The sequence below is a fragment of the Nycticebus coucang genome, chromosome 6, assembly GCF_027406575.1.
Source record: "Nycticebus coucang isolate mNycCou1 chromosome 6, mNycCou1.pri, whole genome shotgun sequence".
Lineage (NCBI taxonomy): Eukaryota > Metazoa > Chordata > Mammalia > Primates > Lorisidae > Nycticebus > Nycticebus coucang.
In genome coordinates this window covers 69,064,501-69,090,165 of record NC_069785.1, presented here as the reverse complement: position 1 = coordinate 69,090,165, position 25,665 = coordinate 69,064,501, and the positions used below count along the sequence as shown (strand labels likewise).

General features: G+C 43.4%; 1 protein-coding gene across 2 annotated transcripts in view; it reads right to left on the bottom strand.

Annotated features, from left to right (window-relative positions):
- MAP2K1 (mitogen-activated protein kinase kinase 1) overlaps nucleotides 1–23,375 on the bottom strand; it is an 83,129-nt gene extending 59,754 nt beyond the window's left edge. Inside the window, exon 1 of one of the 2 annotated variants that reach the window (XM_053596095.1) lies at nucleotides 22,788–23,375. In XM_053596095.1, coding sequence (XP_053452070.1) covers nucleotides 22,788–22,867 — 80 coding nt within the window. In that variant the 5' untranslated portion in view covers nucleotides 22,868–23,375. Of the gene's footprint in view, nucleotides 1–14,281; nucleotides 14,341–22,787 lie in introns of those variants that run through there. The other variant, XM_053596096.1, reaches the window with a different exon arrangement.
- Nucleotides 23,376–25,665: the final 2,290 nt, after the last annotated feature.

The following is a 25,665-nucleotide window of genomic DNA, read 5'->3' as shown; positions in this document are numbered from 1 at the left end:
GGCGTGCAACCATAGTCCCTGCTATTCTGGAGGCTGAGGTAGGTGGATGGCTTGAGGCCAGTAGTTCAAGTGTGCAGTGTACTATGCTCATGCCTGTGAACAGACACTGCACTCCAGCCTGGGCACACAGTTGAGACCCTGTCTCAAAATAAATAAATAAAAATTAAGAATTGCCATTAAGAATTTTTGTTTTAATACTTAAACACCTAAAATGGGTGCAAGATACCAATTTGACTAGGATGCAATTTAAGTATGCAGCTTTTGGGCCAAATCACCCATAATGTGCTCATGCAAAGTAGACATTTGAGTGAGTGTAAAATTATAGTTTGAAACCTTCAAAGAAATGGAGCTAAGAGCTGCCAAATTCAGAAGATACTGGCTTCCTTGAGTGGAAGAACTGTGCAGAAATCTGAAGTCTAAAACCTGCAGAGGTTGGCTTTCCAGGTCCTGAAAGCCCTCTGGGACTTTTCTTTAGGTGCTTAATCTTTTCTTTACCTAGGTCAAAGAATTACCTCTAAAACATCTTTTAACAGTACAGCCAAATTCAGCCCATTATGTATACCAACCCATCCAAAAGGTGAAGGTGTGTCCACATATCTAACCATAGTTCCAGAGCCAATTCCTAAACACAATTCTGATATACATTATTGCTATCTATGCAACAAGTTTATAAATCATTGTTGCTTTTGCAGCGACAGTGAAGCTCACCAAATTCAGTTCACCTATTTCCTTTCCTTTTTTTTTGTAGAGACAGAGTTTCACTTTTTGGCCCTCGGTAGAGTGTCATGGCATCACACAGCTCACAGCAACTCCTGGGCTTAAGCAATTCTCTTGCCTCAGCCTCCCGAGTAGCTGGGACTACAGGCGCCCGCCACAACACCCGGCTATTTTTTTGTTGTTGTTGTTGCAGTTTGGCTGGGGCCGGGTTTGAACCCGCCACCCTCGGTATATGGGGCCGGCGCCCTACTAACTGAGCCACAGGTGCCGCCCTTCACATATTTCATTTCATACATACTTTACTGGATCCTTAAGGGCTATTTTTATCCCCAAATAATAATGTGCCTATAATGTATAAACTATGCTCTCTTTTTCTGAGACAGAGTCTCACTATGTAGCCCTGGGTAGAGTGCTGTGGCATCACAGCTCACAGCAACCTCAAACTCTTGGGCTTAAGTGATTCTCTTGCCTCAGCCTCCCAAGTAGCTGGGACTACAGGCGCCCACCACAACACCTGCATATTTTTTCTGTTGCTATTGCCATTGTTGTTTAGCAGGCCCGGGCTGGGTTCAAACCTACCAGCCTTGGTCTATGTGGCTGGTGCCCTAACCACTGAGTATAGGCGCAGAGCCCCTATATACTATTAAAGGTATCAAAAATGTGAGATAACCCTAAACTTGAAATCAGGAGGCATGGAATCCTCTGTCAGTTCTGCAGGTAACTGGTCATCTAACCTTGAACATAATCTCTCTTCTGCAGACTTTTGTCCTCTTATCACAAGGGATTTTTATGAGCACCTGGAAAGAGAGTGGACAAGAATGTAATCTGAGGGCTGCTCCTGTGGCTCAGTGAGTAGGGCGCCAGCCCCATATGCGAAGGGTGGCGGGTTCAAACCCAGCCCCCGCCAAACTGCAACAAAAAAATAGCCGGGTGTTGTGGCGGGCGCCTGTAGTCCCAGCTGCTCGGAGGCTGAGGCAAGAGAATCGTGTAAGCCCAAAAGTTAGAGGTTGCTGTGCGCCATGTGACATCTTGGCACTCTACCCAAGGGCGGTACAGTGAGACTCTGTCTCTACAAAAAAAAAAAAAAAAGAATGTAATCTGAAATGGATAAATAGGTAAACATATTTTAAAGACACTTTCCTAAAAAAATATATCTTTTCTGTTTTTTCTTGGTTAGAAAAAGAGAGTGATTTTGTATGACATGCCACATGCACTATGAATCTTCAAAAGGCACTAAAGAATATACCAATGATCAAGATTAGAAAATAAAATCTACTGAAACAATATTATGCTGCATATTAAAGTTTAGACATTAGCTGTGGGGAAAAATTAGCATTCTTAGCACCTTGGTCACTCTGGGTCAAAATTCTGCAGGGCCTATCTGGCACGTTCCTACAGCAGCAGATAAAAAGATTTGTCCACTGACCTCTTCCTCTTCACTTCTCCCCACCTACTTCCTTTTCTTCCAAAGAAGAAGGGCTCTCATTTACCCACTGGTTTGCCACATCCTGCCTCAGAAGCTACTTCCTGGGAGTTGCTTGGGCTATTCTCAGAGGAGCTTTAACACTTTCAGGCCCTCGAACCACCAGTATGTTTATGACATCCACACCCACCATAACAATCAAGTAACCAAACTCTAGATGACCAGATAATACACACGTACTCCCAATTTCCTTGATGCCAGAGCCCTATATTAAACACATTACCAGCAACAACCTAAGCAGAAGCTACACCTCTTGGTCTCATATGGGGGTCCCAATCAGTCCAGTCTTAATAGTCAAAAAGAAACATAATTTTAAGAATAGTTATCCAGAAGCTCAATGCATATAACATTGTATTTGATACCAATGAAAACTGAATTGAACGAAACTTTAGTCCCACATGTGCCCTCTCAACTAATGCCAGCTTTCATTCATTACACGTTTACTGACCATCTAGCACATGCTAGATGCACGTCTTAGATTAAGATGGGATATCAAGGCTAAATTTTTTTTTTTTTGAGACAGAGTCTCACTAAGTCACCCTCAGTAGAGTGCTGTGACATCACAGCTCACAGCAACTTCAAACTCTTGGGCTTAGTGATTCTCTTGCCTCAGCCTCCCAAGTAGCTGGGACTATAGGCACCCACCACAACGCCCACTATTTTTTTTTTTTTTTTTCGTAGAGACAGAGTTTCACTTTATGGCCCTTGGTAGAGTGCCATGGCATCATACAGCTCACAGCAACCTCCAACTCCTGGGCTTAAGCGATTCTCTTGCCTCAGCCTCCCGAGTAGCTGGGACTACAGGCACCTGCCACAATGCCCGGCTATTTTTTGGTTGCAGTTCAGCAGGGGCCGGGTTTGAACCCACCACCCTTGGTATATGGGGCCAGCGCCTTACCGACTGAGCCACAGGCGCCACCCGCCCACTATTTTTTTTGTTGTTGTTGCCATTGTTTAGCTGGCCCGGGCTGGGTTCGAACCCGTCACCCTTGGTGTATGTGGCTGGCACCATAACCACTGTGCTACGGGTGCCGAACCAAGGCTGAATTCTTGATCGCCAAAAGCTCATATAGGTGATGAATCAAAACAGATATGTTTAAAGATCACTATACCCCCTCCCCAAGTGAACAGCTTCCTGGGTAGGTTGTGAATAGTCCCCCTAGAGCTTTTTTCCAGGGAAGACAGTGGTCAAAATAATATCTGCCTTCAACATTCAAGGAAAGATAAGCCCCCAAGCACTGGCAAAAAAACAAGAGGGAGAAACCACAAATGAAATGAAAATATTGTATCGAGGGCTTACTATGAGTTAGGTGTCATGCTAAGGACCTTATTAACCCCTCAAAACAATACTACAAGTTAGGTATTATTATCTCCACATTTACTAGTCAGAAAACTAGTTCAGGGGTGGTGCCAGGATCATAACCTCAGCTGTCTGTCTCCAGAGACCACTCGTATGACACAAAGCAAAAACCCCCACTAAGAGTCAAAACAGTTGTATTTGTGGGGACCACAGAATAGTTAGTATCTCCTTTTCCTCTTAATTAGAAAAAAACTTGAGATTGGGCGGCACCTGTGGCTCAAGGAGTAGGGCGCCGGCCCCATATGCCAGAGGTGGCGGGTTCAAACCCAGCCCTGGCCAAAAAAAAAAAAAAAAAGAAAAAAACTTGAGATCTTTGTAGTCAAGGAATACTTTTTTTTTTTTTAACCAAGAAATCAATAAACACTGACCATCTACTAGTGTGAGATACTGTGCAGAAGAGGAGAATTACAATCTTCAGCTTGGTTACAACTGGGATACCTGCTATATACGTGTATATCACCCCAGTGCAGGTCAGTTAGTCCTCTCTGGTTGGCCTGGCATGTGTGTCTCTCCCAAAAGCTCCCACTTAGACAAAGAGTACAACCATCCTGAGAAGAGAGGACCAGAGACCAGTTGATCAAACACCAGCTGCTGAACTCCCAAAGTCACCCAGATTCATTAGCAAGAGACTGTAGAACACTGGAACTTCTCTGACAACTGAGAAATTTTTTCCGGCTTCATTAGACGTACTGTTACATTTTACTATCTTTGGCAGTCTGGCCACCTGCCTTTGGGTTATATATCTGTCTGCCACATTTGAAACATCAAAATCTGGCTAAGCCAGGTGCAGTGGCTCACACCTGTAATCCTAGCACTCTGGGAAGCTAAGGCGGGTGGATTGCTTGAGCTCAGGAGTTCAAGACCAGCCTGAGCAAGAGCAAGACCCCATCTTTAATAAAAATAGAAAAACTAACCAGTTGGTGTGGTGGGCGCCTATAGTCTCAGCTACTCCAGAGGCTGAAGCAAGGCAAGAGAATCACTTGAGCTTAGGAGTTTGAGGTTGTTATGAGCTATGACACCACATGGCACTGTAGTTGGAGAAACAGAGTGAGACTCAGTCTCAAAAAAAAAAAAAAAAAAATACAAAGAAAGAAAGAAACATCAAGATCTGATGATGTTTACAGGCAAAGAGCAAAACAGATTAACTGTTAAAACTATTTTTCTCTCCCACCAAATATACTAATTATCCTCCATATTTCCTTTTTCCTAAAAGCTAAAGTCTATCAAAGGGTTAACCTCTAGTCTACACATGACTGTAAAGAAATCTGTCAAGAATTTAATGGCCCTTACCAAAGATATGAGAGAAAATGTAAGAATTAATGAGAAATTATAATAATTTGTCCTATGCTGAGGGTATTTACCAATGAACAAGTATTCGCTTTCATTCATTTCAAACTGGACTGGGCGTGGTAGCTCACCCTTATAATCCCAGCACTTTGGGAGGCCAAGGCAGGAGGATCACTTGAGGCCAGGAGTTAAAACTCAACCTGGGCAACATAGTAAGACCTTGTTTTCTACAAAAAAACAGAAGGAAAAAAATTAACCAGGCATGGCAGTAATGCACGTGGTCCTAGCTACACAGGAGACTGAGACAGGAGGATCACTTGAGCCCAGGAGGTTAAGGCTACAATGCGCTATGATCGCTCCACTTAACTCCAACCTAGTAGAACCCTGTCCCCAAAAAGGAGGGGGTGGTGGGTCACAGACCGCCTCCAGTCATAAGACATAGCTTACAGTGGGCAATGGGGTAGGACGGAAGACAAGGGCCCTCACACTAGAAAGAAGATCTGTGGCTCTCGATTCAGGTCTTCACCAGCCAAAAGACAACCCAACAGGCTGGGCAGTCTCGCTGGGCCTTGATTTCTTTAGGAGGTTAAACTATCATGATCTTTTCCATCTCTTCCATTCTAAGGACAAGTGGCTATACTTGGGAGAGAAAGAATTAAAGGGTTTGGTAGAGAAAAAGATGACTAATATAATGAAATTCTATGCTGGACCCAGAAATAGGCTGGCTTAGCACAGCGTTCACCTTATCAGCCTTGATGTATTAGGAGGAGTGGGAAGACTGGTGGGTGGGAATCACAGCCACCTACAGTGAAATTAAACTTTGTTCCCAAATGAGTTCTGCTGAAGTGTGATTTACCCAGAGTGCTAAACAACTTACCAGCAGCATGAAACCATGTTACCAAAATTGTGTTATTGCACAAACTTAACTTTCCCCCAAATGTGATTTGCAGAGAGGATGCAGAGCTGAGAATCCTGTGTCTGTGGCCATCTGTCCTATCCCAGTCCCTGGAGAGGCGTGGTGGGGGCGTGTGAAAAGCCACCAGGTGCCATATAAATTCAGCTATTGATGTCACATATCCATCAAGGAAACCAGCATTTGCTAGGGATAAGTTTGCAGCTCAGCGTGCAGAGGCTCACCAATCTGTAATGTGCTCAGAGCCTTCCTCTGTGCCAGGCACCACGTAATAGGGACCACCAGGACATGCTTCCCAAATGCTTCTGCCTCACGGCTAGGAAGGGACTGTTGGTTGAAAAGCAATCCAAAGGCCTATGGGGCACTCAGAGCTGCCTATGTGGTTTGTATAAGTTCTTTAACCAGAATCCGGGGGGTTTTATCTACCAAGTAAACACATACCCCATATGCCACATGTGGTTAAGTGAGGAAATAAGTGACTATACAAGCAAGAAGAGTATACAGAGACTCACGGAACAAATGCTATGATTATCACCAACACTGTGGCCCTCTATGCCCAAGATATTATAAACTGAAAATAATCAACCACTGATAAAAATCAAAGTCAGATTTTTACAGGGATTGTCTGAGCCTTGTCCTTTGGCGAAGAGTCTTCAGCCCTCGATCTTTACATCAACAAAACTTTACCAAACCAGATGCTAAGAAACATGCTATCTATCTATTAGAGATAAGGATGAGTAAGATCCAGCCCCAGGCTTCCCCAGGGCCAGTCTAACTGGACAGAGTTACACAAACTTCTAAAGTGTGACAGGATATACACAGAGTACACGTATGGGATTTGGAGCAGATGACCGCTGCCTGGAGAGGGGCTGAGCAGAGGTCTGTGATGGATTCACAGAAGATGTGACCTACAAATTGAGCTCTGATGTAGGATTAGGATTTGAACATCATACATTGTCAGTGGAGAAGGGAATCCCCAGTAGAAGACAGGGTATGAACAGAGGCCAGAGTCCACTCAGAAGACGTCTGGGTGAACCATGATCCCAGACATCTGGCTTCTGCCACAGGAAGAGATCATCACCTTCCAGTTATGCCACAAAGGCAAGTGACTACCCCTGAACTGCACCCCTCCCGGCCGACCCACACACACAGAGGAAATCCTCCTTAACTCTGAGAAGAAAGCTGAGCTTCCCGAGCGGTGCCTGTCAGGGCAGATGGTTGTCCTAGAGAAGCTGAGAGGAGTCTATATTGGGATGTACTGTGTGGCAGTTGTTTCCTAGGTACCTTTTGCAGACTCCTGTTTCACTGAAAATAATTCTTTCACTTCCTGCACATACTAAAAAATTGCAAGTATGCCCGGTGTTGTCTCTATTCTAATTCTGTATGGATAAAAAAACAGCTGAAGAGTTCAACCATTGGAAGTACTTTGGAAGGTGGGAATTTTTTCTCCTTCTCACCCTCTCCCCTGGACTGGGAAACCTTTAGTAATGTTAATTATTAAAAGCAGTCTACACAAACAGTTTCTGTGAATACTTTTTGCTGGGTGAGTGTTATTATACCCAGTTTACAGACGTGGAAACAGACGTAAACATGTGAAAGAATTTGCACCAGATTACACAGACAGTATGAGCCAGGTCGGGATTCTAACTGTCTGCTGGCTCCAAAGTCTTTCCACTGTGCCGTACAGCCTTCAGGCTATGTTTCTTAAAAGTCACAAAGTTCAAAACAGAACCTGCTGTGTGACATGGCTGGCTTTTCTTAGTAGTTCTTTATAGTCCTAGATTCCTTCTCTGATGAAAGATAGGATTACAACAGAAGATCACTAAGATTCCTTCCAACAATAAAATATAATCTCCTTAATATCTACTTTGAGCTTGGAAGTGTGGAGCTCATACAGAAACCCTGAAGACCAGGAAGTCACCACCATCATCCCCAGGTTTGCAGAGAAAAACCTGGGACACAGAGTGGTTATGTGGCAAGTTAACAGCTGCAACAGGAAAGGAGTTCTTTTACTCCACAGGCACTGAAGCCTAAAAATTGTGAAGCCTGGAGACTTTCAGCCCTCTCTAGGAGAAGGGTTATTAGTCTCTGGACTTAAATGCAGCACTTGGGCAGGTAAAAAGTCTCATTCAAAACCTGATTGAGGGGTGGCGCCTGTGGGACACAGGCCCCATATACCAGAAGTGGTGGGTTCAAACCCAGCCCTGGTCAAAAACTGCAAAAAAAAAAAAACCTGATTGGGAAACTGGGCTTCTCACTGCACTGTGGGCACCCAAAACAAGCACCACTCTGAGAGATGAACAGCCGCCTTCTCAGACCAGCCTGCAACTCCAAAACTGACAAAAGCCTATTCTCAACTTTCTAGAAATTAGATCCTATGCTACAAAACAATACAGAGAGTCCTCTGGGGGCTCTACTCCACACCACGTGATGTCAGTCAGTTACAAAGACCAGATGTCAGAATTTCCAGAGGCCTCTTCCAGCTCTTCCCCTCATCTTTAAAGTCTAAGTACCACCCCAGCCTTTGACTCTCAGGGAGCAGGTGCTTCCCTGGACACCTTGCCATCATTCCAATTTCCCCATTTCTAATCTCTCTCAACATATTCATGGCACATGACATTCACATTTCTTTAAGAAGCCAAAACATTAATAGGGGGAAGGGGGAAAGGGAGGGGAGGGTGGGGGGAGGTGGGTAGAGGGAAGGGGATTGGTGGGATTACACCAGCAGTGCATCTTACAAGGGTATATGTGAAACTTGGTAAACAGTCTGTGAAGCTAGTGAATGATGCCCCATGAATATATCAATGTACACAGCTATGATTTAATAAAAAAAAAAAAAAGAAAGAAGCCAAAACATTAATTTCTCAGTTTCTGAAAGACAACTTTTTAAACCAAAAGTCTGTTAGTTATGCTGAAATTAAATATCACATTTAGGCTTCCTAAAATATTACCCTACTACAATGACTCCTTTTTGCTGTCAAACATGCACACACTTCGGAATGTCATTTAAACACTGGAGTCTATCATTCAAATATCTTTAATAGCATCTACCAAAAGGACATTTACACAAGATTCTTCACTTTACTTCAGAGGTATGATTCAAACTGAGGCTTTTACTGAATTTCAAGACTAAATGGGTAGCTATGTGGATGCAAATACTGACAATTCAGACAAGAACTTAAAATGCATTCAACTTGCCTACAACATCTGCATCTTTTTCAATTTTCAGCACCTCATGTCCTTTTAGTCCATCTTGCAATTCAATGCCTGACATGTATTAGGTTTGTACTAAATAAAGCATCATTTCAATGAATGAAATACATCTTAATATTAACACACAAATTAGAAATCTATTGTGGGGTGGCGCCTGTGGCTCAAGGAGTAGGCCGCCGGCCCCATATATCGGTGGTGGCCCATTTTGAACCGGGTCCTGGCCAAAAACTGCAAAAAAAAAAAGAAAGAAAGAAAGAAATCTATTGTTGTGATTTTGGTCATAATCTAAATCTATTTGACCCTAACACAAATGCCATTTGAATCAACAGCAAATAAAAGGCAGCTGCTTGCATTAAAAGTATACATACCTCTGTCATTTGAACTGTTCTGAAGTTAGTCTTACTTGGAAGACAAATGGTTAGCAGCCGCAAGTTCAATTACAAAGTGCTTGGTAGGAAGGCCCAGAAAGAACAGAGGAAATCCAAGTGCTATTTCATACATTAAGAATGGAATTCCTTTCCAACAAACATCTTTCATTTCCGTGGGGGAAACTAATCTGGACATGCCCTTTGAACTTGGGAAAACATAGAGCTGTGCTTTCAGAGAAAGAATCTAGTTTAAAGGCCAGGCAAAGCTGTGAGAGAAGGGAAATCACTCCATTTACACAATTCCATTCTGTTCATTTTTTTAAGGCAGAGTGTGGGGCTTGGGAAATCCCACCAATCAGTCTGAAGGCTTGGATCTTCTCCTTTGCAAAACAAAAGGAAAAACAAAACAATTAAAGGCCACAATTGACTGACATATAGACCCAGCACTAATAGAACTTTCTGCAGTGATGGTAGCATTCCAGGGGTGTCCAACCTGCAACCCACATGCAGATTATTTAAGGCTTGTTTTATCTGCGGTGACAGAAATTATGCATGGACTTTTTTTGGCTCATCAGCTTTCCTTAGTGTTTGTGTAATTGATATGTGGCCCAAGACAACATTTCTTCTTCCAATGTACAGCAGGGAAGAAAAAAGGCTGGACACCCTGGTGTGCTGCCCAATACAGAAGCCCCTAGCTCCGCATGGCTACTAAACCCTTGCAATATGGCTAGTGAAAATTTAGAAACATTACTTAATTTTAATTAATTTAAATAGCCACATATGGCTAGCTGCTACAATTTTGGAAAGCTTAGTTCTACAAAGACCTCTAGTGTTCTACAGTCTCGGGAAGTAGAACAGACCTGGGTTCTAAACTTAGCTCTCCCCTTACTAGTTAGGCAACCTTGTGAAATGACTTAACTTCCCTAAACTCCATTTCATTTGTATAACAGACTACTACGACCTTTCTTGCAGAATTTTAGTACAAACTGATGATAATAAATGTAAAGAGACAAGATAGGCCTTCAGTAAAAAGACAGCTATTTTTCCAGTTGACATCCTTTAGCAATAAGTTTCATATCTTCTGATGTTATTCTACTCTTCCTCCCTTCATTAGGATCCACTCCTTTTTTTTTTTGAGACAGTCTCGAGCTGTTGCCCTGGGTAGAGTGCCGTGGTGTGATAGCAAGGACCCATTCTTACCTCACAGATTCACAGCCATGGTCCTACACGCAGGTAGAGATGCAGCCTTGTCTATCACAAAAGGAACTTACTCAGAAATTGTTCCAGGTCCTCCAGGAACCCAAGCCTCCAGTAATTCAAGCCCTCCCTACCTCCAGAACTACTGATTTCTGCTTATACTGTGTTCCCTCCACCTCTTACCATCATTCAGGAATCTAAAAACTCTTCCCTGTGACTGCATTCCAAGCTAAATCTTTATTCAATACAACCAAAATACTTCTTAGTGGTTTTTGGCACTTTCCTCATTAACTCTCTCCCCCCTTGACTTCCCCTAATAAATATGTTATAGCTTTTTTATTTGGAAATGCTTCAGGACTTTTTTTTTTTTAAATTATTCAGTGATTTAGAACACTCAGAAATAGAAATATGGCAAGTTACATTTATGGCTAACCCAGCATGAGTTTAGTTACCAAAATAAAACAAGGCAAAGAGACTATATTTTAGAAGGAATGTTCTAGCCAGGTACAGTGGCTCATGCCTATAATCCTAGCATTCTGGGAGGCCAAGGCAGGTGGATTGCTCGAGCTCATGAGTTCAAGACCAGCCTGAGGAAGAGCAAGACCCCAGCTCTAAAAAAGTAGTCAGGCATTATGGTGGTTGCCTGTAGTCCCAGCTACTCGAGAGGCTGAGGCAAGAGGATCTCTTGAGCCCAAGAGTTTAAAGCTGCTGTAAGCTATGACACCACAGCACTCTACTCAGGGTGACAAAGTGAGACTGTCTCAGGAAAAAAAAAAAAAAAAAGAAGAAGGAGGAATGTTCCAACAAAATAATAAAAGTGTTGCAATCTCTAGCTAAACTAATGTGTCAAGGGCTGGGCCAGGCACACTGGCTTATGCCTCTAACCCCAGCACTTTGTGGAGCTGAGGCAAGATCACTTGAGGCCAAGAGTTTGAGACAAGCCAGGGCAACATAATACAACCCTGTCTCTACATAAAATTTTTTTAAAACTACCCATGCTTGGTAGCATGTGCCTGTAGTCCCAGCTGCTTGCGAGGCTAGGGTGGGAGGATCAGCTGGGCCCATGTCATTTTACCCTGCAGTGAGCAATGACTGGGCCTCTGCACTCCAGCCTAGGCTATATAGTGAGATCCTGTCTCTTATTTTTTTTTTTTTTTTTTTTTGCAGTTTTTGGCTGGGGCTGGGTTTGAACCTGCCACCTTTGGCATATGGGGCCCGTGCCCTACTCCTTTGAGCCACAGGTGCGGCCCCCCTGCCCCCCCTCTTATTTAAAAAGAAAGTTTAGCCCAAATGTTCCATTGGTCTTTCCTTTAGTGAAATGGAATCTTTCCTTAGTTGCAATAACCAAGTTTTATCAGTGGACACAAATGAGTGCCAAAAAAGCAGGATAAATTTTCTATCATTAATAATTATTGAAATGTTAAGCAGCTCTTTCTTCCTATTTCCCCACTATTCTACAGACTCTAAGACAAAGAAGAGCTGAAATATATACATAGGCTGCCATTTTAGTAGGATTTCAATCTGGATTTGAATAAGCCTTTACACAAAAGGTCTACAGTGAGGTCAGAATTCTTGTTAACTTCTAAGGCCTCCTGAGTTAAGGACATTCTTGTAGGATGACTTATTGAACGGTGGTATGAAACCAAAGAGGGCAAACAATTTTGACTCAGGACTCTCAAATATGGTGAGGTTCCTACCTGTTTAAAAACCTGGGTATGCAATTTATAACTCAATAAAGAAGGAAACAGTACAGGCGATTGCACTAATGCAATGACTTAACAATAAAAAAAAAAAAAAGAAGGAAACACAATTAACCTGATCCAGACAAACTTTTTAGAACAATGATGGGCTAATCAGTCATGTCTTCTCCCTACAAATCCCCAAATTTCAAGAATTAACCTGAATCTAGAACCCATGTGGTTGACTCATTCAATTGTTCCAGTTGGCCCAAAAAGTAAATATACTTAAGTACATTCAAGATTATGAATCCTTCTTGATAACAGTTAAACCTCAAAACAGGTCAATTCCAGAAAGGCAGCACTTTAAGGGGACTTTTGTTTGTGGTTATTTTGAAAACTACTGTTTTTAAAACTGACATTATGAAGCTTAAAAATAGGCCCTCCTACTAAGGATTAAGGACTAAAATACCCTTTCATTTCCCCATTTCCCTATTATCTTTTCCCTCAACCACCTAGGAGAGTATACCTTCCCCAGACCTTCAGGTTATTACTTGAAAATATTTTCTTTAGGATATTGAGTAAAGTTGCCAAAATTCAGTGTTGGATAAACTTGAAAAATATTCAAGCAAGGGTCCCAAATGTACTGTAATATATATACAATAAGAAAATAAGTCAGGAAAAAGCTCAAACAGCTCCCTCCACTCCAGGAGTGTGAACTCTGGCAAGTTCCTTTTCCTCTCTGGGTCTGGTTTTCACATCTCTCAAATGAAGACACAGAGCTAGAGGATGTGTACCGTCTCATCCAACCCTAACAGTCCCTGCTTCTATAAAACTGGGTAGCTGCTTCCTATTTCATGGCCCCTTGGAAAGAACAGTCCTTGACCCAGAAAATCCTTGGGAAGCCAAGAACAGTTACTGAGAGCAATGCAAGACAATTATAAAATAACTGCATTTTAAAAGCTGTTTTGCAGATAATGCTAATAAGCCTAGAAATGTAATTAAAAAATTTTACTAGAATTTAACAAATAAGCAAATTTAACAAAGCTGCAGGATATAAACAATTCATACAAATCAAACCATAGTCAAGATGAAAAATATTAACTAAAAAATGGTCAATCACATCAAAATATTAAGTATTTGAAATATGAGCTCTGGACACATAGAATTATTGAGAAGAAACTATAATACCATAACACAGTGGTTCTCAACCTTCCTAATGCTACGACCCTTTAATACAGTTCCTGTGGGTAGTGACCCACAGGTTGAGAACTGCTGCCATAACAGGAAAAAAAGAGGAAGACATTAATAAATAGAAAGATATTCCACGAAAATTTTCAAAGTTTTCTTCAACCCTAACAAATTCAAAAAATATATACATGACTATCAAAACTACCTAACAGTGGCAGAAGGCTGAGGCAAGAGGATCGCTTGAGCCCAAGAATTTGAGGTTGCTGCAAGCTATGATGCCACAGCACTCTAACCAGGGGCAACAGAGTGAGACTCTGTCTCAAAAAAACCCCCCAAAAAAGAAACCTACATAAGAGTGGGTTAAAAAGCAATTTTAGAAATGAGCAAAAACTGCCAAAACCAAGTAAAGATAAACTTGAAGTACAACACATGGATAAATAAATCGTATTTAATAAACTCCAGTAAGATAATAGAACTCACTGCAGAGAAAATTAACTTAGACCTATACCTCGCACCAAACACATTGATTCATTCCAGATGGGAGAAAGTTAATTACATAAGGGAGAGAAAAAAGGCTAGAAGAAAATGAAGCCACATAACTCCTGCTGGTCATGAAGAGAAGATTTCTAAATACTAATGAAGAAAATAAGTTAGTTATCCTATACAAAAGACAAGCTTTTGAAAAGGTAAAAATATTTTTTCATACTCTAACATTTAACACAATGGAACTATGTAGGAATCACCACATAACTTTTTAAAACACAAAGCACACAAAAACTATTTAGAAATACTATTTAAAAATGGACAGAAGGAAAGAAAACTTTGCATGTGACTTCTCAAAACATTCAGCCTGGTACCACAGAACTCCCAACCTACCTCTCCAGCTTCATCTCCCAAGCGCTGCACCGATGGACCCACTGATCACACTAAATTCCTTGCTGGCCGGTGCACACATCCCAAGCCTTCCCATTTGTGAGAGTGTGCTCATCCTGTGCTCTCTTCCTGCCACGCCCCCCATTCCCATGGAAATCCTAGCCATCCTTCACAAGCCAGTTCAAATGTCATCTCCTCCATGAAGGCTCTCCTAATCTCCCCTCTGGCTGGGCATGCTCCCTCCTCTGAACAAGCACTGAAACAGTACTTCTTTGTACCTCTTCTTTGGGGCACTTTTCTTACTCTGCTTTTTCCTGTGCTCCTGCAATCTCCTCATCCTCTCCCATATCAGATTTTAAGATCCTGGGAGGCAGAGATAATCTCACTTACCTTCAAGTCACCCACCTGCAGCTCCCAGCATAATGTCTTACATTCAGTAAACATTCAATAAATATTAGTTTAATCCAAATTGATGGAATAATCTCATTTCAAAAATACAGCTAAAAGTAAAGCAAACTGAACTTTAAAGGAGCCTTAATCTGCCTATTCAACTATCAAAAAATACTTAACTTTAAAAAAACAGTTCTGGAGCTCTGAGAAAACAGTTGAAATATACCGTCTAAATGTGTTCAATCTTTTTTCTGGAACATATTCTATTAATATGTAACAACAACAGCAGCATGCATGGTCCATTGCCTCTGATTTGGTTGGATGAATTCATCTAAAAGCAAAACAAACTGGCTCAAAAATATTAACAAGAGGATCATTAAATTTAAAACTCTGGGCAGCAAAATAATAAACAAAGTGTCATTTGCTCAGCTAGACTATCAAATTCTACTCAACAGCCAATAAAAATAACAAGTATATAGCCAAGTGAGCACTGTAGTCCCAGCTACTTGAGACACTGAGGCAAAAGGATCACTCCAACCCAGGAGTTTGAGGTTGCTTTGAGCTATAATGCCAAGGCACTCACCTAGGGCAATGGAGTGAGACTATGTCTCAAAAAAAAAAAAAAAAAAAAAAGACAAGTATAAAGATTATGTCCGTGTGTACAAATTAGGGGGAAGAATCATTAAGTGATCTCAACTATCAAAAAATGTAGGCCGAGAGTGATGGTTCACGCTTGTATTCCTACCACTCACTCTGGGAGGCCAAGGCAGGTAGATTGCTTGAGCTCAGGACCAACCTGAGCAAAAGCGAGACCACATCTCCACTAAAAATAGAAGAACTATCTGGGCATTGTGGCGGACACCTATAGTCCCAGCTACTCGGGACGATGAGGCAGAAGGATCTCTTGAGCCCAGGAATCTACGAGTTTGCTGGGAACTATGATAATGCCAAGGCACTCTACCCAGAGAGACAGAGTGAAGACTGTCTCACCCTCCCCCCAAAAAAGCATATAATGAAAGGAACTGAGGTTAAACCAAGGAATTTAATGTTTAATTCCTTCTCTAAAAAGTATTTATACATTTGAATTTGGGGGGGGAGGGGGGGAGACACAGTCTCACTCTATTGCCCAGGCTAAAGTGCCCTAGTGTCAGACTAGTTCACCCAAACTCCTGGGTTCAAGTGATCCTCCTGCCTAGTGATCCTCTAGCTCCAAAGTAGCTAGAACTACAGATGCCCACCACAATGCCTGGCTAATTTTTTCTGTTTTTAGTAGAGACAGGGCCTCACTCTTGCTCAGACTGATTTTGAAATCCTGAGCTCAATGAATCCTCCCACTGTAATAATAGCCTCCTGAGTGCTATTATTACAGGTGTGAGCCACTGAGCCCAGCCCGACCTTACATTAAAACTTTTGAAGAACTGTCCTTAAGCAGGCAACTATTCAAACAAAGATGGTGGGGGAGGGGGTAGAGGTCATTCTATCCTGTCCACTTTTTCTTCAATACCCCTGTAACCTCTTCTTAACCTGATTCCCTTTCTGATGTCAGAGCAGGATGCCCCTGAGAGTGTACACAGAGAAAGGGGAGACAGGATAAGCATTTTTAGTAATTGGCCCTTCATCAGGATTCAGAGGACACCTGCTATTTTAAAACAAAACACCATTCATCTTGGAAGGAGTTAACTTAGCAAACAGGTATGTGAGTCTCTAAACACTTCTCTCTGGCTTTTGAGGAACAAAACAAAGGCACAGGACATGAAGTAAAAACACAGTCGAGTAAGAGACACCTGAATGATTTTCAAAACTGGCAGTTTATGGAAGGGACCAACAGAAATGAAATTCGGCCCTAAGCTTTCTTCTCAGGCCTACCTCATCTTCTTTCCAGCCTGTATTCTCTGGGTTTGTTTTCTCAACATGTCAGAAAGATTCACTCTGCTTGACCCACATTTCATACGGATGTGGTGGATATTTCTACCATCCACAAAGTGAAAAGCCAGCAAAAGGTTTTGGTTAAGCACTATTTTGTTTTTCTCAAATCTACCAATAATGATGTAGTGTATCAGCAGTACTGTTGAACTAGGGGTCCAAACAGGTATGAGCCCTAATAAGGAAAGGGGAAAAGATACATGAGGGAAGGCCAAGGCAGGAGGAGTACTTGAGCTCAGGAGTCCAAAACCAGCCTGAGTGAGGAGAGTGAGAGCCTGGCTCTACTAAAAATAGAAAAACCAGCCAAGCCTTGTGGCGGGCACCTGTAGTCCCAACTACTCAGGAGACTGAGATAAGAGAATCACTTAAGCCCAAGAGTTTGAGATTGCCGTGAGCCATGATGCCAGAGCACTCTACTCTGGGTGATAAAGTAAGACACTGTATCCAAAAAAAAGGGGGGGGGAGGGGGGATAGGCGCAGTGGCTCACACCTGTAATCCTAGCACTCCGGGTGGCCCAGGTGGGTGGATTGCCTAAACTCACAAGTTTGAGACTAGCCTGAGCCAGAGTAAGACTCCTGTCTCTAATAGCCAGGCGTTGTGGCGGGTGCCTGTAGTCCCCGCTACTTGAAATGCTGAGAGAAGAGAATCACTTAAACCCAAGAGTATAAGGTTGCTGTGAGCTAAGATGCCACAACACTCTACCAAGGGTGACAAAAAAAAAAATACAGGCTTGGCGCCTATAGCTCAAGTGGCTAAGGCACCAGCCACATACCCCAGAGCTAGCGGGTTTGAATCCAGCCTGGGCCCGCCAAACAACAATGACAACTATAACCAAAAAATAGCTGGGCATTGTGGTAGGCGCCTGTAGTCCCAGCTACTTGGGAGGCTGAGAATCACTTAAGTCCAGGAGTTGGAGGTTGCTGTGAGCTATGATGCAACAGCACTCTACCCAGGGCCACACAGCTTGAGGCTCTGTCTCAAAAAAAAAAAAAAAAAAAAATTACATGGTAATGTAATAAAATACTAATTTGTGTTATTCATTAGCAAGTGAGATTTGATTTAATGCGATGTTTATTATACAATATAAACCAGAAGTACAAAGGGATTAGGGATGGGAGAACAAATATGTTGAGCTGACATTACAAAACATAAGACTTGGGATGAACTTTGTTCTTTGAATATTTTTAAATTATAACATTTTTCAAACGTACAGAAAAAATCGAAAGAATGAAATAGTGAATCCCATAACCAACCAACTAAACAAAACAATTGTGAATATTTTGCCCTATTTTCTTTACCCATTGTGGTTTTTATTCCTGAACTATTTCCAAGTAAGTTTCTGAGGAAATGACATTTAGGCAGATAGGTGAAAATGCTTTCTACCTAGCCAAGGAAGAAGGTGAATGCACTGCAGGGACTAGAGTAAGTATGGACCATCCCATGGAGGAAGTGAAAGAGGACCAGGGTCGGGGGAAGAAAGGAGCGGCAGGAAATGTGGTGGGGTGGGAGGAGACAGCACCAGATCACTGGGTCTCACAGCCCAATATAAGGAGTTTGGATTTTATTCTAATTGCAAAGGAATCAGAAAAACACTTTAAACAGAGGAATGTTATCTTATTTTCAATTAATTTCATTCTAACACTTAAGATCCTGACAATACGCTTACATATTTTTGCTAAATTGGCAAAAGACATATTTTTGCATTATTTCTCTTTGAAGACCCCAGAACTTGTATAAACATCAAGTTCCATATTACCCAACTCCATCTCTGAATGGAGTTAAGTACAATGTCTGAAATAAACCCAAGGTGCCTGGGGAAAAGTGATTTTACCAATTTGGTACCACGAGTTCTTCACTGTTAATGGATTTTTTTTTTCTAGTTCACGTTGTCTGATAACATTTAAAATCATGCCCAGGGCAGCACCTGTGACTCAGTGGGTAGGGTGCCAGCCCCATATACCAAGGGTGGCAGGTTTGAACCCGGCACCGGCCAAACTGCAACAAAAAAATAGCCAGGTATTGTGGCAAGCACCTGTAGTCCCAGCCACTCAGGAGGCTGAGGCAAGAGAATTGCCTAAGCCCAAGAATTGGAGGTATATATTACCAACATGTGAATAACTACTGAGGCTATGAACTATGATCTGAATGCAATAAGTCTGAGTGTTTCATTCAGGGTTACACAGAACCAGTTCAAAATCCAAAACCCAGACACCATCAAGGCCAGGCAATGAACCCTTCTAAGTTTATGGCCTTCAAAGCAATTTTCTGTTATCTTGTTAATCTTTACAGTACTCCTTCAAGGTAGGAACTATCCAATCACTTAATTAGCAGATATCTACCAAGTATCTACTACATGGCGGATACTGTTCTACACACTGAGCAATGAGCAAAGCAAAGCCCAACCCTCAGGAAGCTTACATTATAGTCTATGGAGAGGGCAGACACCTATATGCTATGCAACATCACTTAGTGGTCATGCTACAAAGAAAAATAAGGCAAAGAGAATGTCAGGGAGCGCTACAGTAGAGTGATCAAGGCAAGCCTCTTATAAGGAGATGACATTTAAACAGAGGCCTGAAGAAAGTGAGGAAGCTGGGCAGCTCCTGTGGCTCAGTGAGTAGGGCACTGGCCCCATATACTGAGGGCGGCGAATTCAAACCCAGCCCCGCACAAACTGCAACAAAAAAAAACAACAGCCAGGCATTGGGGCAGGTGCCTGTAGGCCTGGATACTTGGGAGACTGAGGCAAGAGAATTGCTTAAGCCCAAGAGTTTGAGGTTGCTGTGAGCTGTGATGCCATGGCACTGTGTCCAAGAGTGACATAGTGAAACTCTGTCTAAAAAAAAAAAGATTAAAAATATGCCTCATTTTGGAAGGAGAAGCAAGATACCCTAAGACCCAGAAATGCCACTTCTCAGTACATTCCAATGGAAACTCTCACAAAGACCCAAAGGAGACATGTAGAAAATGGTCATGGTCACTACTGTTTGAGATAACAAGGGGTTAGAAACAACAAAGATACTTAATTCTAGGGGAATAAATAAGTAAAATATAGTAAATGCACATGATTAACTGCTCTGAAAAAATAATGAACTAGATAACTCATACTGTGCTCAAAAATGTTGTATTTGGTTAAAAAAACTAATGCAGGACGGCGCCTGTGGCTCAGTAGGTAGGGCGCTGGCCCCATATACCAAGGGTGGCAGGTTCAAACCCGGCCCCGGCCAAACTGCAACCAAAAAAATAGCCGGGCGTTGTGGCGGGCGCCTGTAGTCCCAGCTACTTGGAAAGCTGAGGCAAGAGAATCGCTTAAGCCCAGGAGTTGGAGGTTGCTGTGAGCTGTGTGAGGCCACAGCACTCTACCGAGGGCCATAAAGTAAGACTCTGTCTCTACAAAAAAAAAAACTAATGCAAATTTTAGGAATATCATTGCTTCTGTTCAAATACTCCTGGTTCTTTTCTTTCTTCTCAAAAAGGTCTCCATCCCCTTTGAAGATCAGCATGGCACATAATTTACTTTGGCCAGTAAAGTGACATGTGTCACTTCTGGGCAAAAACTTTAAGAGCCTGAATGTAGGCTCGGCACCTGTAGCTCAAGCGGCTAAGGTGCCAGCCACATACACCAGAACTGGTGGGTTCAAATCCAGCCCAGGCCTGCCAAACAACGACAACTACAACCAAAAAATAGCCAGGCGTTGTGGCAGGTGCCTGTAGTCCCAGTTACTTGGGAGTCTGAGGCAAGAGAATTGCTTAAGCCCAGGAGTTGGAGGTTGCTGTGAGCTGTGACACCACAGCACTCTACCCAGGGCAACAGCTTAGAGGCTCTGTCTCAAAAAAAAAAAAAAAAAAAAAAAAAAAGAGCCTGAATGTAGTTCACAAGATTCCTTTATGTAAGCATATTTCAGAGGCAGTGCCTTATCAGCCTGGCTCCCTGAAGACTTCAACCTAGAGAGCTTCCCACTGACCTGAAAGAGTGTTAAACTACTGACATTTTGTGCTTGTTACCTCAACATATCTAATCTATCCTGTCTGATACAGATTTATAGCATAATAGCATTTAGCACCCTAAACACAAAAACACACAACACTGTATCTACTTCCCAAGGGGACACATACAACCAAATTAACAGATAGGATACATTAAAGCCTTAGAGTGGGTACCAGTGAAAGAAAAAGAAATGGGATGAAGGGAATGGGAGAAAGGGGAGAAATAAACGACATAAAAAGATTTATTAACACATTGTGCAAATATTCGAAATTTCATTCACTCATTGATGCATTAAAAAACATTTGGGCATCTATTATCTGCCAGGTACTGTTTTAGGTACTATATAACAGCACTGAATCAAAAAAGGCAGCCCTCTGCTTGAAGTTTATGGTATACGAGAGACAGGTATTAAAAAACACCTCAGCAAAAAATGACAATGATTCAGTCTCATTAAAAGCTCAAGTGACACAAGAGAGACCTACTTTAGATTAAATGGTTGTGAGCATTTCTGAGGAAATGACATTTAGGCAGATAGGTTAAAATGCTTTCTACCTAGCCAAGGAAGAAGGTGAATGCGCTGCAGCAAAGGGACTAGAGTAAGTATGGACCATCCCATGGAGGAAGTGAAAGAGGACCCGCAGTTAGAATGTCTCAGATCCATGCACATTTTTTCTGCCACAAACTCTAGGGTAGTTTCTTCTGTTTTCTTTTAATGAAATTCCACCCCCTTGAGAGAATACAGCTGTGGTATCACAATCAACAAAAGAATGACAACAGGTACTTCTGCTCAGTATCCATCTCCAAATTAAACAGGAAAAGGGTCATCAGGCCACAACATTGAACCAGAATCCACTGCGGTCAAAATTTGTCCTGAAAACATTAAGGACTGCTGAGGAATCCTCTGGGGAACTTTCAGTCTGTGTTAAGAGGATAAAATACTCTGAAATAAACAAACGCTTGCAATGCAATCCACTGACCTATACAAGTCAGTATCACACAAAACAAACATTGCAATATTGAGGAGGACCTAAAGAAAGAAATCTGTGGGAGCAGGTGTGAGGAAACTGCCTGAACTCAAATCACAGGTCCACTGCTGGCCTGTGGTGATAACTACAGGGATAAACGGTCACCAAGCCAACAGGTCCCAGAGTTTTTAAAATCAAGGGGGGAGGGGTAGAGAAGGTTACAGAAACTACTAAAGGGCAGAAGGCCCAGGCCTACTCTGCTCATTTCATCAGCTAGCTTCCTAAAGTCTGCCAGTAAAAGATTAAGGACCTCATCTTTTCTGGCTATTCTTTCAGCTAGCAGAGTGTCTGTCTCTTCTTCACATAGTCTTGTCCCTTACGCAGGACCCAAAAAAGTTGTGGGAACTCAGAAACCCCCATTAAACAGCCTCATAGTTATTTAATGAAATAAAATGCTGGTTTATGAGCAAAACTGAAAGCTGCAAATATGGAGTGGTCCTGATGTTTGTTCATTTCTGAGGTCAGACGCTTAAGAAAGCTGGTCAAGTGAGGAAAGCCAGAGAGTCATTAGGGAGGGGATGGCCTGTTGAATGAATGAATGAATGAATGAATGAATGAAGAGGAAAGCCCCATCCTTCAAGACAGTTCCCAGGAAAGCCAAGGACCAGAAGCCCCCAAGTCAGCAATGGAAAAGCCACGGGGAAGTCTGTGTGCACGCCCCCGCTGGCCAGACAGCTGGCCTACAACAAGGTAGTCCTGCCCCACAGGTGTCAGGCACGAAGGTGACGATGCTGCTCGCCTGCCCATTCCAACTTCACACTCCATATCCTGAGCCGGTCTCAAAGACGAAGACGTGACCTTAATTCTTTCCAAGACATTGGCCTCCTCTCTCCGTTACAGGGCAGAATCCCAGGGGAATCACGTTTAGAAAACAGCTGGGAGGAAGTAGGAGGAAGGTGCCAGCTTTTGTTTTCTTGGGAGAAGACAACTGGTCACTAGCCAGGGACGACGGAAAGATCCGGAAAAGGGATTAAAAAATCGAGACTCCCTAGTCTACTAACTGGTCTGAGTCAGGAGCACAATCAGTGCTTAGTCACCGATACCTCGGCGGCCGGGAATTCCTCGCCCCCCGCCAGCCCCAGCCGTACGTGACCAACAGGAGCGAAGCCCGGCGCGCGCTTCTGCTCCCCAGCGGGGGCCTCCCCAGCCCAGCCCCAGGTTTGCCGCCCAACTCATACTTACTCCGCAGAGCTAGTCCCGTTAACCGCGGAGCCATCGGGGGCCGGGTTCAGCTGGATGGGCGTTGGCTTCTTCTTGGGCATTCTGGACCCAGGAAAGGCGCTTCCAACTCCGGGGGAGGGCGGCCCCTCTCGCTTCCTCTGCGCTGCCCCGCGCCCGCAACGCGGGGCCAAGTCGGGGCCGCGGTGCCCGGGGACTGGCTGCCTACCGGGGGCGCGTCCCGCGTGGTCCTGTCAGCCCCCACCGGCCGGCGGCGGTCTCCGGGGACCTCCCCACCCCACCCGCCCGGGGCTCGGCGCGTGGGGAGCCAAAGGGCTGTCCAGCCGGTGCGGAGCCGGCAGTATGTGCGGCTTAGCAGCCCGGGAATCCCTCCTCTCTCGCTCAGTCAGCCAGTCCCTCGGGCTCGAGCGGCCCCGCCACGCGCACGCTAGAGCCCTGCTCCAGCTCTCGCCCGAGAAAGTGCAGCCGCCGCGGTAGCTGGGCTCCCAGCAGCTCCGCGAAGCGGTCCCCGGGAGCCACAGGAGGACGGGGGAGGACCGGGGAGGGGGAAACCTAGCCCCCACCCGAGCTGCGGCGCCTGGCACACACCCACTCGGCTCCGCCCCTATTACTTTGCCAGCAACCAATGGGAGCAAACCTCGGAGGCAGATGACGCGGAAATACGTCACGGAGGCACGGTCCGGGCGCGCGCTCCACGGCGCCATCTGCTGCAGCGAGACCCATAGGTGACCCTCTGGGAAAGGAGGGCCTGGTTCCCGCGGCGTTCTGTGAGGTGAGCGCCTCGGGGCCAGGTGCTGCTCGGCCTCCCCCTCTGCGGTAACTGGCTCCCCCTTCCCCGGCCCAAATCACTGTTTTTGTTGGTTTTTTTTAGAGACAGAGTCTCACTTTGTCGCCCTCGGTAGAGTGCTGTGGTATCTCAGCTCACAGCAACCTCCAGCTCTTGGGCTTAGGCGATTCTCATGCCTCAGCCTCCCGAGTAACTAGGACTACAGGCGCCCGCCACGACACCTGGCATTTTTTGTTGCAATTTGGCCAGGGCTGGGTTTGAACCCACCACCCTCGGTATATGGGGCCGGCGCCCCCAAATCACTTTAAAGGAGATGAAATAACAAAATAAATAAGGAAAAGGACCTCTTCTGTGTCCCTAGTAGAAGCAGTTGGGGGAATAGGAAACTTATCGACCCCTTATCCCTCACAAACTGACACAGTCAAAAAAGGGCATTATTATATATAATGGTAAATACTGACAACGCTGCAGGGAAATGGGAAATGGGTGTTCAGTACTTAAAAGATTGTAAATTGGGGCAATCTTTTTTTTTTTTGAGACAGAGTCTCACTTTGTCGCCCTTGGTAGAGTGCTGTGGCATCACAGCTCACAGCAGGCTCCAACTCCTGCGGCCACAACTCCTGGCTATTTTTTGTTGCAGTTGTCACTGCTGTTTTAGCTGGCTGGGGCCTGGTTCGAACCCACCACCCTCGGTATATGTGGCCCGCACCCTATCCACTAAGCCACAGGCGCCGCCCTGGTGCAATCTTTTTAAAGATAGATTGATAATACTTTTTTAAAGCCCTAAAAACCCCCTTTTATCCAATAATCCCACTTCTAAGAAATAAAATGTGAGTAAAAAGCTTAATAAAAGAGGTACAGTACCTCACAGTTGCATAGGCTTCCTCTTCCCCTTTTCCTTGCTAAAATATGTAGACCTAAAAGATACTAAGTATAGAGAACAAAGTAAGCATTTGCACCTAGTAGTCTAGAGCCAGGTGTCATTGACCTAGCAGGTAAGGAAGCTATGGAAATCTTCAAAGATGAAGAGGGAGGCAGCCCTTCACAGGGTCTTCTAACGCAAGAGCCCAAGAGGAGAAAAAACGTGTCATCCAAGTGCGGGAGGTCTCGTAGTTGGGAGATTGATTACATACAGGATGATTGATCAAATAAATCACTAATATATTAAACACGATGAAGCCAGGTTTATCACTGGGAAATGAAGTTACAAATATGGGAAGGGAGAAAAAATTGGAGGTTATAAGTGTGAACTCATAGTTTGAGGGTTTTTTCAGTAAATTATATTATGCATAGGTAAGAATGATGGCCCACACCGGTAGTCCCAGCTACTGTGATTGCAGTAGCTCAGATCACTTGAGCCCAGAAGTTTGAGGTTGCAGTAAGCTATGATCATGCCACCGCACTCTATCCCAGGCAAAGGAGCAAGACTGTCTCAAAAAAAAATTTTTTTTAATTGAAACTTTTCAAAGCAATATATTAGCAAGGTAGGCTATCTGAATTCTGGTATACTTTTATATTTACTAGTGCAAATAAAAACTAATTGTATTTTGAGTAACTAACAAATTTTCAGGAACTCACTTTCACCCTGTGAAAAATATGAAGTTCTTTTCAGTTCTGAAATTTTATGATTCTATAATGCTGCAAAGAATCAGCCTCCATTGAATAACATTCCTAAACCTTCCTCATCATGATCTGAAAAGGAATCCAATTGAAGAACTGACCTCATGGTTAAAGTCTGTAGAATAGTTCAAGGAGGAAAAGTTTGTTTTCCTCATTTCCTTTTCAGATAGGCAGTGATTCATCAGTTCTGTCCACTTTCCCTGAGTGCCTAACATAGATGCTGAACATACACTATGAGACTCAACTATACATGTAGAAACTAATGACTACAATATAATAAACACTGTAACATAAGTCATAGGTTGAACCATATGAGGCTGCCATATTTGTAGGTCAAAATGTGCAAATATTGATTCATCCCATTTGCACATAGTGTAGTTAGATCACAACTGTGAGCATCCAAGAAATACAAGGCCAACCAATGATGAAATATATCATGAATTGAGGAGTACATTTACCTCAAACCTTTATATC